At 38.7% G+C, this 16,486-nt stretch overlaps 1 protein-coding gene across 1 annotated transcript; it reads right to left on the reverse strand.

Moving 5' to 3' along the window:
- Positions 1-425: 425 nt before the first annotated feature.
- LOC105363706 (uncharacterized) lies at positions 426-16,263 on the reverse strand. Its single transcript, XM_011501457.1, has 3 exons — positions 16,081-16,263; positions 1,078-1,280; positions 426-529 (listed from the first exon to the last, which is right to left on the reverse strand). The coding sequence occupies exons 1-3, from the start codon at positions 16,158-16,160 to the stop codon at positions 426-428; spliced, it is 387 nt and encodes a 128-aa protein (XP_011499759.1). The 5' UTR covers positions 16,161-16,263.
- Positions 16,264-16,486: the final 223 nt, after the last annotated feature.

A 16,486-nucleotide genomic window follows, 5' to 3' on the forward strand; every position in this document is an offset into this window, starting at 1 on the left:
AGTATGATACGAGATGGAGATAAGATGAGCCATTGTATAATTTTCAACTGTTAATTCTGTCGATAAATTGACTCGGTCAATTACGTTACGTACTCCACACGGTGAATAAAGAAAGTATTTTCGGTGACCTTGCAACCTTTGCCTCGCGCCGCCTGTCGTCTAATAATCTTTAGGCTCAAATAATAACGGACGAGGTGAGCGCGGACAATTCAGGTCGCGTCGCCATATTCGAGACAAAGGCGAGAGAAGAGCATCGCCGCGGCGGGCCTACTCCTTCTACGGAACAACTCGTGCAATTAAAGAAGAAACGGGAATCACAAAGCGAACGAACCTCCTCGCTTCCGCGGAAGCCAGTCGCTGCTTCTCCGACACATTCCTCCGGTTCCGCATCTCGACATTTTTCGACGTTCGTGACTGCGCTCTCCCTATAAAAGTCCTCCACTAGCCTGACGTGGGGCTCGCAGCTGGCGGCCAACTTCCTCCTCTCCCTCTCCAGCTGCCTGTTCCTGTCGTTCAGTACCTCCACGCTCTGGGGCGAGAGTCTCTCTCGCTTCTCAACCCTCCTCAGGCCATTCTCCTCGGATCTGCTGTTATCCAGCATTCGGCTCTTTATTGTCTCGGTCGAGCTCACGTTGTGCAGGGATTTGCGAGAGAAGTGGTCGTCCAATCGGTGATGATGATTTTGATGCTGCTGATGCTGCTGATGCTGTTGCTGCTGCTGCTGTAGCTGATGATGATGATGATTGTGGAGGGCGTCCGAGCTCTGCGACTTGGAGAGCTCGTACCTCGAGTGTGACTGATGATTCTGCCTGGATTGGTACTGACCACGATTATTATGGTCTTTGCTACTACCATCGCTACTATTGCTGTTTCCGTTGCTGCTGCTGTTGCTGCTGCTGCTGCTGCTGCTACTACTACTACTACTGCTGCTGCTACTACTACTACTACTACTGCTACTACTACTGTTATTGCCGTTGCTATTGTTGGTAATGTTGTTACTGCCGTTGATGTTGTTACTGCTGCTTTTATTATTATTATTGTTGTTTACGTTGCTGCTGCTGCTGCTGCTGCTGCTGCTGCTGCTGTTGTTGTTGTTGTTGTTGTGGGAGGGATTACTGGTGTTGTTATTGACGAGCGGCTGCTGCTGGTGCAGCGTCACTTTAAGAAGGACGGGATCGTCTAGGCGTGCATTCGGCGACATTGTCCGCTTGTAGCTGCCCTCGCTATCCGGAGCCCCGCGTTCACGTCGATAAGCGAGATAAGAGGCCTTCGACTGGCTTCTGTAAATAAAGAAAGCAGAAATTCTTTTGTATTGAGTGTCGCACGTTAGTTACCGGTGAAATTAGCGTAATGCGAGACGTAAGTCAGGCGCGTGGGAAGTGGAGTGGAAGAGGTGTAATTCCCCACTGGGCGTGAACCTTGCAATAACGACACCGAACCGATGGTGTATAGCGTGTAGCCTACGATATTCTCAATGCGCTAAGTGCCATGTTTAATATGTACCTTCGGGCCTCTCAGCCTACATTATATCAATGCATTAGCATAAACTTTTCTGTAATGATCGGACATGTAATGTATAAAGCTGTGTGTTTCTATGAGTTTGCATACATAATGATCGAGTGCTCTTTGGGAAGAATAAAAAGGATCGCTTTATTAAAGTTAAATATGTCAAAGAGAAGAAGCTTGGCTAATTACTAATTCGTCACTAATGTATGAGAATTAACCTTGAAAAGATTTAACATACATTAAATTTCAATGTTCAATGTATGTGAAACTTAAAAATTTAATACTAATTTGATACAATTTTATCATATATTACGAAAGATGCTTAGTAATTATATAAGAAAAAAATTAAGTTCATTTATGCATATGATCGTATAAACTAATACATTGTATTAAAATTTTGGATACGGAGAAAGCATTATGTCGAAAGGCTTTCTATTACTTTCTTCATTGATTCAATAGACTCAATACTGACTTACACACGAAGGACGGATAAAATTTCATTTATTAATAATAATAAATGTTTCTTTTAAAATAAATAATAATTAATTAATTAATTAATTAATTAATTAATTAATTAATAATAATATTAGTTGTAATGTTATTGTTATGTAATGTTGTTGTTTTGTACATCTGCGACCTTAGGTCAATAACTAAACTGTCCATTATCTAAGTGAAACAACAACTCGTCTATGTTTCACTAACTGTGATTAAAAAATCCTTGATATTCTTAATGATTTTTTTATTTTTAGTCTTTTCTTTAACTACAATTGCAGTATCACTCATTTTTGTGGTAAATTTCATCATAATGTAGAATTAAGCATTTTTCATTCGCTTTATTTGATTTTATTCCAAAAACATTTCCAAGTATAGCATACTCAAGTATTATACTTTTATTTTCCGTAATCAGATTGAAATGTGGTATTTAAATTATTTATAAATTTTATAAATTATCTTTTCAGCTTATTATTAATATCGGAATATTTAAGCATTATCCATTGATTAAAATTATACAATAAATATAATTCCATCCTAATTATATTTATGTGAATTCTAATTTGTTTATTATTATTGAATCAGGATATATTCAATGTATATAATATTGTTATTGAAATTACTTATATACCATAATATTTATACAAAATTTTGTATATTGTAACCTTAACATATTAATATTTAATAATACATTATCCGATCGTCAAGACTTAAAATTCTATTACAGTAAATATATGATGAAAAACTATTCATTGTGTAATAAAATTTCGTTAGGTACTATATTATTACTTTAATTATTAATTATAGGAACTAGAATTCATATTGCATACATAATTAATTCAATTATTGATTTCATTCGTTTTTTTCAGTTCTATTTTTTAATAATATAGTTTTAATATTATTATTTAGTAAATAGTAAATAGACATTTAATTAATCAACATATATATGTATATCGTTTATTTGAATTGATAATTTTAATTTTCTTTTCGTCTACGTCTTTTTGAAAATATTCGTTAAAAAGACTTCAGTTAATAAATATCGTATTATCTAAAATATGTTGACATAGATTACATCAGTTTATTTTTAATAATGTTTATAAAGTATTATTAGCATCTTTATTAAATTGCAAATACGTAGCTCATAATTTTTGTAGCATAATCTATATATATATATATATATATATATATATAGAGAGAGAGAGAGAGAGAGAGAGAGAGAGAGAGAGAAAGACAGAGGTTATAATATATTTATAATATTATTAAAATATTTCTTGTATTTCTTATATTAATAGAGACACAAAAGCACATTCAGTTGTACATTCATGCGTTTCACGACAAAAATATCTTTAACGATAACAATTAAAAGCTAAAAGTAGAATAAACTGTATACGTAATCTCGAACTTTATGTATGTTTGACTTTCAATTTGTAAATTTTGTTAAATATCGATAAATGTATACTTTCATTTGATAATTAATATATAAACATCGTTAATGTAAACGTTATTTATTTATTTTTTTATTTTTCTTATATATATATATATATATATATATAGACGTCGAATGACTGTCAATAAAAATTAGCTTAATAATGTTATGCTGTAATTACATTAATTTAATTTTCCCTTCTTTACATTATAGAATAAACATCTTATTAGATTTTTTGTTACTCAAACATATCTCCATTAAAATAAAATTTCATTTTATTACATTCGTACGAACGATAGTAAAATAGTAATGCGCAGTGCAAATATGTTGGGACTGCGCACAATGTAATATTAGGTAGCAATCGCATTTCTCTTTCATGAAATTTCATTTTATTAGAATTTTCAATGAGTCTTTTTATTATTATTATTATTAAAATGAAACGTCGCTCGGATATATTTGTAAATTTCATTATGTAAATGCTACGATTGATCCTTAAAACACATATAATTTCACATAATCTCTGTTAATTAATTTTTTACTAATAAAAATATATTCTGAAATATATAACTGCATCACAAGTAGCGATGAAAAGATTACAGGGTATGCGCACCACAGATAATATGACATTACATCTTTTTATCTTTCGATCAAAAAAAGCCTCTTCCCCGAAGAAAGTATGCAGCGTATTAAATTTGATACATTTTGTATGGCCGTAGTGCGCGGCTTTAGCATTTCGAATTGCAGCATTTCAACTTCCCCTCGCAGGCGGAATATTTTATTTGAAAATCAAACTCTCCGCGTATATTTAAACCGAATAGCGAAAGCACTTAAGTCGGGCTCTGGAGTCTCGAGAGCATCGGCAAGCTAAAATTGTTTCACTCTCTCGACTCACCTCTTCATGCGTAATTCTCCGCACGTATTACCCCCGGTGATTCGCGAGACCATACGCGCACATCAAGTTCCTTTACTCCCGAGCTATCCCCAATTGAATAATAACGCGTCACTACTCTTGCGAAAAGCCTCCGCATGAAAAGTGAAAGAGGAAAGCAGCTGCCGCGTGAATTATCCACAATATCAACACGGTATGCCATTGGCCCTTACGAGGCCCATTTTGCCGACGAACCTTATCGACCAACGTTGCTTAGTCCCGAATGAAGCGATTACTCCTTCTCAGATGCTGGCCCAACAACGTCTGACTCGCTACGTCGAATTCCGCCCAAACGTTCATTATCAATAATAATAATAATAATAATAATAACAACTGCCATAACAATGTGTACGTTATTTTTAGATATTCATAGAAGCTCGTTTATTCAATCATTTATACGATTATTTGCTAATTTCAGCGATAGTCCATTGATATTTGAATAATCTGATTCTACAAAACTAGCATGAATTATTATTTTCCTATAAAAATTTAATTAACCGAATTGCACAGCGTAAGAGCTCGCAAAATACATACGTAACGATTGAAATAAAATTATAATGTTTCATAAATATATGAGCACTATCGAAAGTTCAAAAGATGCTTTCTATCTGCATATCATTAAACTTATATTATAGTAAGAGTACGAAGGAAAAAAGTTCATCCGCTAATAAATTTTATTCAATTTGTGCAAGCGGTATTAAAAGCCAAGGAAAGTTATATTATTAAAAATTTCATAATTATTACAACATCATAATATTCCGTATGGTAGATTATCGAAAGGAGCCAAACGTTTGGTAGGAAAACTTCATACACGATTATAATAGCGAAATTGGAAAATTCATTTCAATGCCCAATTACATTAGTAGGCTGCCTAATTTAAAAAAAAATCCTTTCTTTCTCTCTCTCTCTCTCTCTCTCTCTCTCTCTCTCTCTCTCTCTCTCTCTCTCTCTCTTTTCCTCTTCCTCGCTACGGGGTAGTAGAGAATTTCAGCTTACCAATCACAGCTCAAAGACATACATACGCGCGGACTAACAAGAACAAACAAATTCGCTTCCGGCTAAATAGTTGCGTACGACGACACTGTTCGTCAAATAAAATCCATTAGATGCAAAGTTAATAGTCTAATTTTGTCTATGCATGGTACGTCCATTAAAACGGTTAAATTTGAATGTGAAGGGCTTTGATTATTTTAAGGCAATAAATAATACAGAATTAGAAACGACGATGAGAGAGAGAGAGAGAGAGAGAGAGAGAGAGAGAGAGAGAGAGAGAGAGAGAGAGAGAGAGAGAGAGAGAGAGAGAGAGAGAGAGAGAGAGAGAGAGAGAGAGAGAGAGAGAGAGAGAGAGAGAGAGAGAGAGAGAGAGAGAGAGAGAGAGAGAGAGAGAGAGAGAGAGAGAGAGAGAGAGAGAGAGAGAGAGAGAGAGAGAGATTTTTTTTTTTTTTTTTCTTTTTTTTTTTTTTTTTTTGATTTTTCTTTTTTGTCGAATGAACGTGTCCCAACGTTACACACGATCGTGTGTTTATTTGCACAATACAAAAAGATTTTAAAATAACAGAATTTATATTTTTGCTCCGTATATTTTAGCAATGCCGTCATGATCGCCATTAGCAATAGCGAAAATTTGCCTTTTTAAACTCTAAACTGCCTGAAATCATAAAGATCCTTCATAAAGTGAATCATTAATAATAAATAATTGTAAATTTTCGTTAATTATCGATCGTTTATTCATCTTGCCTTATTCATTTTACGGCGTTTCATCCCAACTCGCTCCACCGATTCCACCTTATCACTTTTTCTTTTTGAGCCACGCATGCGCCACAGAAGAAGCATTCGCGTAGGTAATAATAAAAGTGAGGCGTAATAAGAGTAAGCATAAACGAATTTTTTCAATTGCATTCATAGGAGGAAAAACATGACTGGGCCCCGTAAAAACGTCTGGATGATCGCTCAGCTGAACTCTGAACTACGCAAGAAAAAGCAAGAGCTCGCTCCAAGAAACGAGCGACTCGCGCCAACATTTATCCACTCGTCGGTATGGCCCAGGAACGGCGATCCGTGCGCCTCTGTCGCCTGAGACCAATCCAATCTCCAGATCGCCGGCTTAAAGCAACCGTAGCGCCTGATTTTCACGCGGGGGACACAGCGAGGACACGCGTGACGTCGCGGCCGTAACGCCGACGAGGTCCTTCCTCTTTCCGCCGTGGCGACGTCCGCCCGCGCGCATGCGATTCCCTCCTTCACGGCTGGACGCGTACGCCCTCGCTTCCGCTCGTACGTAGTCACCTCGTGCGCACTTTACCTTATCATACAGTCGATTCGCCCGCCCACCCCCAATCCCCTCCCCCCCCCTCCTCGTCCGCCACCACCGCCACTATCTCATCATCATCATCATCATCATCATCATCATTATCATCATCATTATCATCATCATCATCATCATCATCATCATCATCATCATCCTCATTATCATTATCAAATCGTCGTTCTCGTCGTGCTCTACGTTGTCATCCGCCTCTTTCTCTTCTTCTTCTTCTTTTTACTTATTCCGCTACTGTTGCTACTACTGTTGTCGCTGCTAGATCGTGTATACATACCCTTGCACGACTCAAGACCGCATGACCCTTGTCTTTTACATTCTCGCCGATTGTACTTTTGTCTGCTTATGCGAGGGAGGGGACCTTTTCGTAGCCGCCATTCTCGAGTTATTTATACGAATCGGCTAGCGATTAAGTAGCAATAAATCACGGCGATGGCGCGGGGTAACGAAGCTTGATTCATCGGCGCTCGTACGCTGAGTGTCGCTACCGATGGCACGACAAAGCACGAAAAATAATACCTCCGCTTTATAATTTGCAATGCGAGAGTTTGCCGCTGAAAAATAGCGATTCTCCAGTACCTACTAAGTGCAAGTATTTAAATACGGTAGATTCTCAGTCTACAGCAATTATCCAGCATTTCAATAATACTCAACGACATATGGCACACAATGATTTTTCTTACGCATTTATTTAATTCTTCCGACAAAATTAAAATTATATCTCCAATACAAGCCAATGACAAGCTCCAAGCTCAAGTGGCCAATGAGGCCATCTTTACTCCAAAGTGTTACATTAATGCTTCGTGTCCGTAATGTTTCACTCATTATGCGCGTATTGATGATACGAGGTCCTCGCCTGCGCATAAAATAGGCGAAAAAAGAAAATTCGAAAAATCGAGAACCAAAAAAAAAAAAAAAAAACAGAAAAAAAACAGAAAAAAGAAGAAACAAAATAATGCACAAAATATGAAAAATCGAAGCGTACTTGATAGACAATCGCTCGCTCCTCTTGTTCATTTCTCATTTCCTGAGCCTCCTTCTACGCATAATTTTAAAAGAGAAATTACGAATGTCCCGGACGCAGCGGTGCGATTTTTCAACGAGACGGATAAATCGAGTACGCATAATGATTTACAAGCGCCCGATTCACCCAAATAACAAATGCACGGGGCCGAGCTTATGGAACATGACCGCTCGCTCTTTAAGCGCCAGCCATTAATAATAAAAATGTGTCGCCGCACGCGACAGTTGGCACGATTGCCGGCCGTCCAATCGAATCCGCCCGCGTTTTTCTTCTCCACTCCACCGATGACGATCGGCATGCGTGGGCCTCGATCGAGCACCTTCCTCTCAGCACATCCGTGTGGGACTTTCATTTACATGTAAGCGCGGCGAGGTACTTTTGAGCCGAGTGGGCCGTCCCCATACGAGACTTGATTCCCCGAGCGTGTAACTTTCTTTGGCTGCCGAAGCCGCCGCGACGCAACATCGCCGTCGGTTACGGTCTAAGCGACGGCATACGTCACCACGGCGAATTAAGGGCAAATCTGCCCGCCGATGAGCCCAGCCCGTACAATTTGTACTCGATTTCGCGTGTCGCCGCTGCCGTCGTTGCATTGGGCACGCGAGTTTTCGTGATTTCGAGCGCGACGTGCCTGGCAATAGCGATATATAGTTTCGCCAATGTCGCTCGCCAAAATCGCCAGCCATTCATGAGACCGAAGCTGCGTGTGCGAGTCGAGTCCCATGCGCGCGAGGAGAGAGAAAAGGAGAGAGAGACGGCAGCTATAATTTGGATGGAAGAAAGCGAGGAAGGTGCGCTGGGTTTCCAACTTCTTTCACGGAATTATCAGCAACTTTGGCTACGATTCGCTTATCGTTCCATGACTTAGAGACAGTGTTTCACGTGGTCGGAGGTTCGTTGTAGAATGGCGTGGTATTGCGTTGAGGTTTTTGCCAATCGCCGACGGCGAATCCCTCTTTTCGAGAATATATCGAATCGATCGAAACTTTTGGCTTTTGACTATTGGCTAATGCCGACTTTGCCAACGGACACATTTATAATTCAACGATATTGATGCGTAAATACAATTCATAGGTATTTAGTCGCGTTTAGGTGTAGGATTTTTGAAATATTTGCTGAATTCCACTACGAACTGATGGATAAATATGCATTTATACGAGACGTCGTTGGGCTGTAACTTTATCGACAGGACTATTTGCTTTTGCGTGTTTAGACGCTTATGATGATGATTTGTATGTTGTCGGTACGATTGGACCAATTGAACGTTGCAATTTTATTACATCGATCGTTCTATAAAAAGTGATTGTTGGAATATTAAGAGATGGACGTTCGAACGTGCCCCCGCGAGCCGTAATTTCAAAACTGTGTCACAAACTACTGCGCTTACGACAAATAATTTCAAATATATTCAGCAGGTGTATGACTACCGATTGAAACGACAAAAAAGTAAAAAAAAAAAAAGAAAAAGAAAACAAAAAAAAAGAAGAACGTTTTTCGAAATCGAGAGTTCACTTTCTCCCTTTGACTAGCTGTGCTCTCGTTTGCATTTTAAAACTTATTCACAATTTCCCGGATGAATTCATTCTACTTTAAGAATTGTGCCACTCTTTACTAAAATAATATTATGATGATATTGCCACTGGAATTAGAACGAGCTTCGCTCAAATTAAAGACATTTCACGACAATTAGCGCGTGCTAATGTTGCTCGATTTATCGAAATATTTCCCAACGCGCGAACGACTCTTTTTACGCTACTCTTGTGATGGATTTTCTTTTCTTTTTCCTTCCCCTTCCTTACCTCCTTCCCCCCCCCCTCTCTCGCGGTCACTATCTCTCTCTCTCTATCTCTCTCTCTCTCTCTCTCTCTCTCTCTATATATATATATATATATATATATATATATATATATATATCAAGTAATTAGCACCGACATTTTACGATTCTATGTAATGAGATATTCGAAATCAGCGCAGCTCTCGTTCTAGTAGAAGGCTATTTTAATCCGACAATTTGCTTATTTACTTATTTATCTCAGACATAACGTACTTTATGCTAATAAAGGATGAAATATTTTAGAAGCTACGGAGGGGCCCAAAAATGTATTATTTCGCAACTGTTTTCTTACTCTGACGTATGTTTACAAAACTATTATTAATCCGCTATTAATAATTCCACATTATTAAAAATAAAAATAATCTCATACGCGTGTTTGCAAACGACAACTTGTTGATAAACATAATCCATATTTGTTTTTCTCAATTTCAATTAATTCTCGCAATACATTTTCCATACGATTGTTTATAGTTCGTCAAAGCTTAGTAGAAGCAAAAAAAATGAATAAAAAAGAAAAACGGAAAAAGAAGAAAGCAACGCAACGCGTTCAAAACCTCCAACGAAGACTCTCTCTCTCTCTCTCTCTCTCTCTCTCTCTATCTGCCTGGTGCCTGCTAAAGTACGTGAGATTAGCCATTTTTTTTCTTCCAAATTTAACATAATAACATCTTATATTGCTCGATCTCGAGCGAGTAAACACGCTCGCATCTTAAAAATAACAAAAACGATAATATACCGAGCACTCGAACATTTATAGGCAACCTATAAATGTCTATAAATGCACACGCATCGAAGTCCCATAAAAAATGATTAGCCAACGATTAGCGCAAGACGTCTGGCAGAGCTCGACGTCGAACCTATCTAACCTCCTCGTCTAACGAGCGGTTGAGGTGGGAGGGGTGACTCGTGGGAATGTGCGCTGAGCTCGTATCCGCCCGAGCTATCAGCCCGCATGTGCGTTATCACTCGCGCGTACTTCTCTCTCTCTCTCTCTCTCTCTCTCTCTTTCTCTCTCTCTCTTTCTCTCTCTCTTTCGGCGACAATAATCGCAAAGCGTGCACACACGTACACCGACGATCGTTTCCACAAAGCCGTGAAAGCAGGTGTGCTCGGTCGGCATAAAGTCGCGCCGATACGCGTATTCATTCCACTGACCTCGTCATCTGTCTCGCTCGCCCGGCCCGCGACACGCGCACGCGCACCGTTCCATTTTGTAAATAACAATAAGACGAGTGATAATTGGACATGACCGAGGAAGCCGGGACGTGTACTCACGCGTTATTTGCATAATGATAATTCGGGCGCCCGCGATTAAGAAGCCGTGGGACTTTGGAAGACGTCGACTCTACAAATGCACTCACTCACGAGGATTATGGAATTCGTTCGGAAAGACTTTGGCGATAGTGGGTGGCGGCGGGGTTGGGTAAGGAGGGGTATCTCTCTCTCTCTCTCTCTCTCTCTCTCTCTCTCTCTGACGACGCATAGGCGAGTAATAAGTATGTCTTTTGTAATGTGTCTCTTTTATAGGCTTTCAATGGCTCGTGTTAAAGAGGTTGGATGATCAATCGAGCTGCGTCGGATATCGCGAGGTAGTCACGGCGAGAGGAAAATTCGAAGGATCAAAAATGCCGATTAATGTAAATATTTCAGTTGTTGGTAATATCCGTGGTGGCGGCTAGATAGCTCGGAGTCTGCGAGATACGAGCGGTAATAAGGTTGTGGTGATTAGCCTACGGGAATGCAAAATGCAATAAGCACCGCGATAGGGATAGAAGTTTATGCGCGCGTGCGTGAATGGCGATTGATGGCCGGCGATACTTCCCACGTACAAAGTCCAGAGTTACGAAGCTCGTTACATCGGCCTGCGTATGACCCATTTTCGCGCTTTCGATCGTGCTTTCTAGCGGGAGAACTCGCGGCTATTTTCATTTTAGGAAATCATAACCAGTCGGATGGGATTTTCCATCTCGATTGGGATCGGCATTCTGATGTTCATCTGCTGCTGCTTTCTTGTAAAAGCAAGACTCGCGCCGGCGGGTGAAAATAACTTTTGTTGCCGGGACGATTAACATTCTTCCCTTGCGGAGCTGAGACGACGATTAGAAGTAACCGCGGTTATAATTTTAATACATTTCTTTTCGCTTCGGAGTATCGTCATATTTTTTTTTTTTTTTTTTTTGGACCATTAATTGGCCGACATTAAATCATCAAAGCCCATTGGCTTGATTTATTTCAAATCGTTTTTTATTCACGCCCGGGAGAAGAAGACTTTTATATAGAATTTATGCATATACGATAATCAGGCTTAAGGAATAAGACGATAGAGGGAAAGAAGCTCCTCGTAGGGGAGGAATGAAAGATAGATAGAATGAAATAAGACGACATTCGCGCGCGATTTATGTCAATGTATTCGTGGATAAATAATTGTCGAGACTTTGTTTAAAATACGAATGTGCTGGCTTTTGTGCTGTTGAAAAACATTAATATAATTCATATAATTACACTTATTATGGAAATGTAAACGCTCGTATATTTTTTTTTAACTGCAATAGAGTTTTACTGCTATAAAGTCGTAACGTTCTTAATGCAAATGTGGTAATTCATCGGGTATATCATAAATAATAAACGTATGCATGAAATATCGTTATCTACGATAAATCGAAATATCCGTTCGGACTACGCAAAATATCATATAATAAATTTAACAAATTATCTTATAAAGTGCACGTTGCTGATTGATCGATCGAAAACGACAGCTGTGAAAAGAGAGGGAGAGAGAGAGAGAGAGAGAGTGAGAGAGAGAGAGAGAGAGAGAGAGAGAGAGAAAGGATTCTTTGAATAAATCGCCCGCGGCAAGTGTACAAAACTAATCAGGAGATATTATTATAAAGATGAGCGATTGACATTGACTTGGCACGACTTGATATCGAACTGCCTTTACTGTATTTTCAAACAAGCCACCAAACGTATTCAAATAGATACATATTTTGCGGAAAATATTTTAAATACATTAATTACGAGCTCTCGGTAGGGAGTAAACTTTTCGAAATCATAATTTCAGCTCCTGGTTTATCTCTTTAATCTCGCAATTTCACACAATCCATTTGCACTTTGTCAAGTAAATTGGGTATATCGTAGGCATTTTTACTCACATTAATTACAGTACAATTAGATTTGCAAATAATTCGGAATCCATCGAGCATTGATATTCACGTTATATTCTACGTAAAATGCATGAAATTAGTCTCGTCGTGCTGTTTGAAAATTTATATATTTATCTCATTGGAAACTATAAAATTGCTGGATAAAAATCGATTAATTTTACCCAATGAGTTCATATGCCATTTCAAATGAAGCATAATTCCGATGCGAAATTATTTTTCTCCGAAAAAGCGATTATCGTTATGTAGCTTTTATTTCAAGAAAGCCGCTCATAAAATAATAATGAAAAAAGAAAAAAAAACATAAGAAAAAATCTCGGAAAATCGATATTCCACGGGTTAAAATTGACGCATTGAATGCATTCAAAATTGATATAAAAGGAGACAAAGCAGTTACCCTCGAGAAAGAAAGAAAAAAAGTGAAATACTCTATTACAATCATAATGATGCTATTATAAAGACATCGTTCTCCTTCATTCTCCTTCGTTCTCTTTCTTTCTCATTCGGCTCTACAACAAGTAGAAGTGAATAGAACACTTTTCTTCCCTCGTATGATTAATTCATCCTTCCCGTTAGATTTTCGAACTCGTTTGTTTACCGACAATTCGAGCATTCCAGGCATAACGATATATATATATATATTGAAAACTTTTTCAAAACTATGTCTTCCTAAACGTATTAAGCGTTGAGATTTTTGGCTACATGTCATCTTGGTTATTTATATCGATGTAAAAATAATTGCAACTGCAATTAGTATCTCTGTTTCGCGATAGATCCAGCTAGATCTTTGACCCGACCTCGAGCTATTGCCCAAGGGAGTAAGTAATTTTCCTTAACTTTTTCCAGTTCTGGTTAGCATAAAACTGTGCAATCCAATTATGCTATCGGATTACGCGTCGTGTTGGCGCAACGTTGAAGCTTCGCAAGCTCCGCAAGCCCCGCGAGCTTCCCGAAACTTTTCACTATGCTTTTAATGAGTTGTGAAGCGAACGTCTTACGGCAGCAGCGACTAAATTTAAAAATACCTCTTACGTAGGTCCGCTACGTCAAAGCCAAATTGGATATTATTTCCGCGTCTCTCGCGTTTATACAATTGACAAGGATGTAAAGTATATACATATAATTGAGCGTAGCTTACACTTACTCACTCAGTGGATAAAAACCCGCATAGTCGTTTTAAGCTTAATACGTTAAACTACTTTGAATAAACAACTGGGAGATTTCGTTTGCTTTGGCAAAATATTCAAATTCTTATTGGTTTACATAAAGTAGCTTAGTATCTTATCGAATTAGATTATTTTTTTTTTGTTTTTTGTTGTTGTTGTTTTTTTTTTAAATCTTAAATAGCGTGTGATCGAATGTTTGGCAATGATCCTTTACGTTTATTTAATTTTTTATATAATGCATTGTCACGATAGAATAGAATTTTCATTTCTCTGATGTATGCTGTGTTGATTTGTCTATCTATCGATTTTATGATTCAATTATTGTCCTTCGTATTATTTCAATTCATTAAGCCAATAATATGCTAACGAATGTTAATGTAACTAAAAATAACTAATTTGCTTGTAAATTTAAAATACTTTGCGCTGCTTTTTATATAATTTGCAGTTTTCATGTTAATTAGCAAAATTGCAATAATTAAAGTGCTCTTGTGCAACATAATTTTAATCAACCATAATTGTTTTATATTAACTTGACATGTTTATGTCGAAGAATAAAATAAAATTTATAATTTCATATTATTGCATTTCCAGTGAAATAACGATATTTTCAAATAGTAGTACTTTCGTTAAAAAAAAAAAAAAAAAAAAAAAAAAAAAAAAAAAATACAGTTAATATTAATATATTTTAGCTGATTAAACATTGCCTTGAATTTGCAAATAAGGTAAAACTTCTTATCAGTAATGTATTACCGAGCTTACATATAAATGAATGTGCTCAGACATTATGCTAAAATTATCTTTCGTAATCAAAGAAAAACTATTTTACCGCTTTTTTACGCGAAATTAATATATAATGAAAGAATAATTATGAAATTATATGAAATGAGTATTCCTTCGATATGTTTGTTTGTAATATTTTAAAAATACGTTGAGAAATATCTCAAAGAAGCAAAGAAAGCCGGTAAAGCCTCAGAGATAATTCATCCAGAATTACAGAATCCAGCTATCATTTTAGATATACATTTTGTCATTTTTCCTAACAATTCAATCTGGAACAAGTCATGAGAAAATTGTAAAGAGAAAATTCAATAGTCAAACAAAGAAATAAAGGACAGTAAAATACAAAAGGTAACTGGATTATGAACGACAAACACAATGAATTAGTATCCCTAGTAGAATTGTAAAGGACTAATAAAATATTCTTGGCAAAAATACAGCATTTGGCGAACAATAGAGGAAAACAATTGAACTGTCTCAATTGTCGATATTGTCCGAGCGGAACGAACGAAGACGATTGAAAGCACTTTGATTCTACATTATCTCTCTCACACACACACACACACACACACACACACACACACACACACACACTCCCACTCTCTCTCTCTCTCTCTCTCTCTCTCTCTTTAAATGTCTTATGCGGTCTTCGATGTGCCACTGGTACTGCACACCCACTAAAAATCCTCTCGAGAATCGTTAACAAAAAAAAAAAAAAAAAAAAAAAAAAAAAAAAAAAAAAAAAAAAAAAAAAAAAATCAAGAAAACGCATTTGTTCATTAGCTTCGTACGCGTATGTCAGCTCGTTAAGTCACGTAGGTGTAAACTATGTCATATTAATCAAGTTATACGAAGAGCATGAATCGTCGGTACGAGATCGGCGTAAAGAGGGAGAGAAAGAAAAAAGTAAGTATTTCTTTGCACGACCGATTTATTATCGATTCGATCTCTGGCTGGGGGCAATTTGACAATTTTTCAATTTAATCGGCAGGGCGCATGCGTCGTGAAAACTTCCGAATTTGGCATAAGACCGATAAGCTTGTTTTATCTTTTCATTTTTTTTTTTTTATTTTTTTTATTTCATCAACGTCGAAATACTCGCTCCTCTCAATGAAACGACGTAATTGGAACTTTTTTCTTTAGATCGGTTAGCGGTATTTGCACAATGCCGGCTCAATTGCACTTAATTCACGTTGGCCCGGCTGGGCTGACTAACCGACAAAGCCAAAAGAGGTTCGGCGGCGGCGGCGGCGGCGGCGGCGGCGGCAGCAGCGACTGGGGCGGCGGCTACGGCTGGGGCAGGGGCAGGGGCACAGTGAGGGAAGCCGTGACGAGACGCGAAGGTGGTCGTGTTCACGGGGAGCGACTTACGCGCACACGCACACGCACAGCCACGAGGAGTCACTAGGTCCTTACAGCTAAGAGATAAGTGCTCGCAGTGTGTACCTCTTAATGTGAAACTTATTGCTCCCGAAGACCATCGTGTTGATGCTGGCCAGGAGGCTGTAAGCTCCGAGGTTCAACATGGGTGGAGCGGAGGGTCGCGTCGCGGGCGCAGTGACGCGCGCGGCGTCGGCGTCGGGGCGACTGCGGACAGCTGAGCCGAGGAGCGCCACCCGAGCCGACGACCGGGAGTCGGCCGGGAGTGGGGACCGGCGACGCGCGCACTCTCGTGTCGCCCATTGGATGGCCTGCGGAACCGACTCCTCTCTTCCTCCGCCGCCTATCCTCTCCGCGCCTTGTCATCCCCCGCCTCCGCCCCCCGGCCTGCCCAACACCTCGTGCCCCGGCACCTTTTACGTCGTCTCTCAGCCCCTCGGTCGATTTCGACGCGCGCACGCGGTTACGAGCC

This window comes from Ceratosolen solmsi, unplaced genomic scaffold (assembly GCF_000503995.2).
Source record: "Ceratosolen solmsi marchali unplaced genomic scaffold, CerSol_1.0 scaffold3, whole genome shotgun sequence".
Taxonomy (NCBI): domain Eukaryota; kingdom Metazoa; phylum Arthropoda; class Insecta; order Hymenoptera; family Agaonidae; genus Ceratosolen; species Ceratosolen solmsi.

What these genes read in the sequence shown, in the direction of transcription:
- LOC105363706 (XM_011501457.1), bottom strand. Translation starts at nt 16,160, where the DNA reads ATGTTGAACCTCGGAGCTTACAGCCTCCTGGCCAGCATCAACACGATG. An exon ending in AATAAGTTTCACATTAAGAG is followed by an intron (nt 1,281 to 16,080) that starts GTACACACTGCG and finishes CTTTATTTACAG; the next exon opens with AAGCCAGTCGAAGGCCTCTT. An exon ending in CAACAACAACAACAGCAGCA is followed by an intron (nt 530 to 1,077) that starts GCAGCAGCAGCA and finishes CTCTCGCCCCAG; the next exon opens with AGCGTGGAGGTACTGAACGA.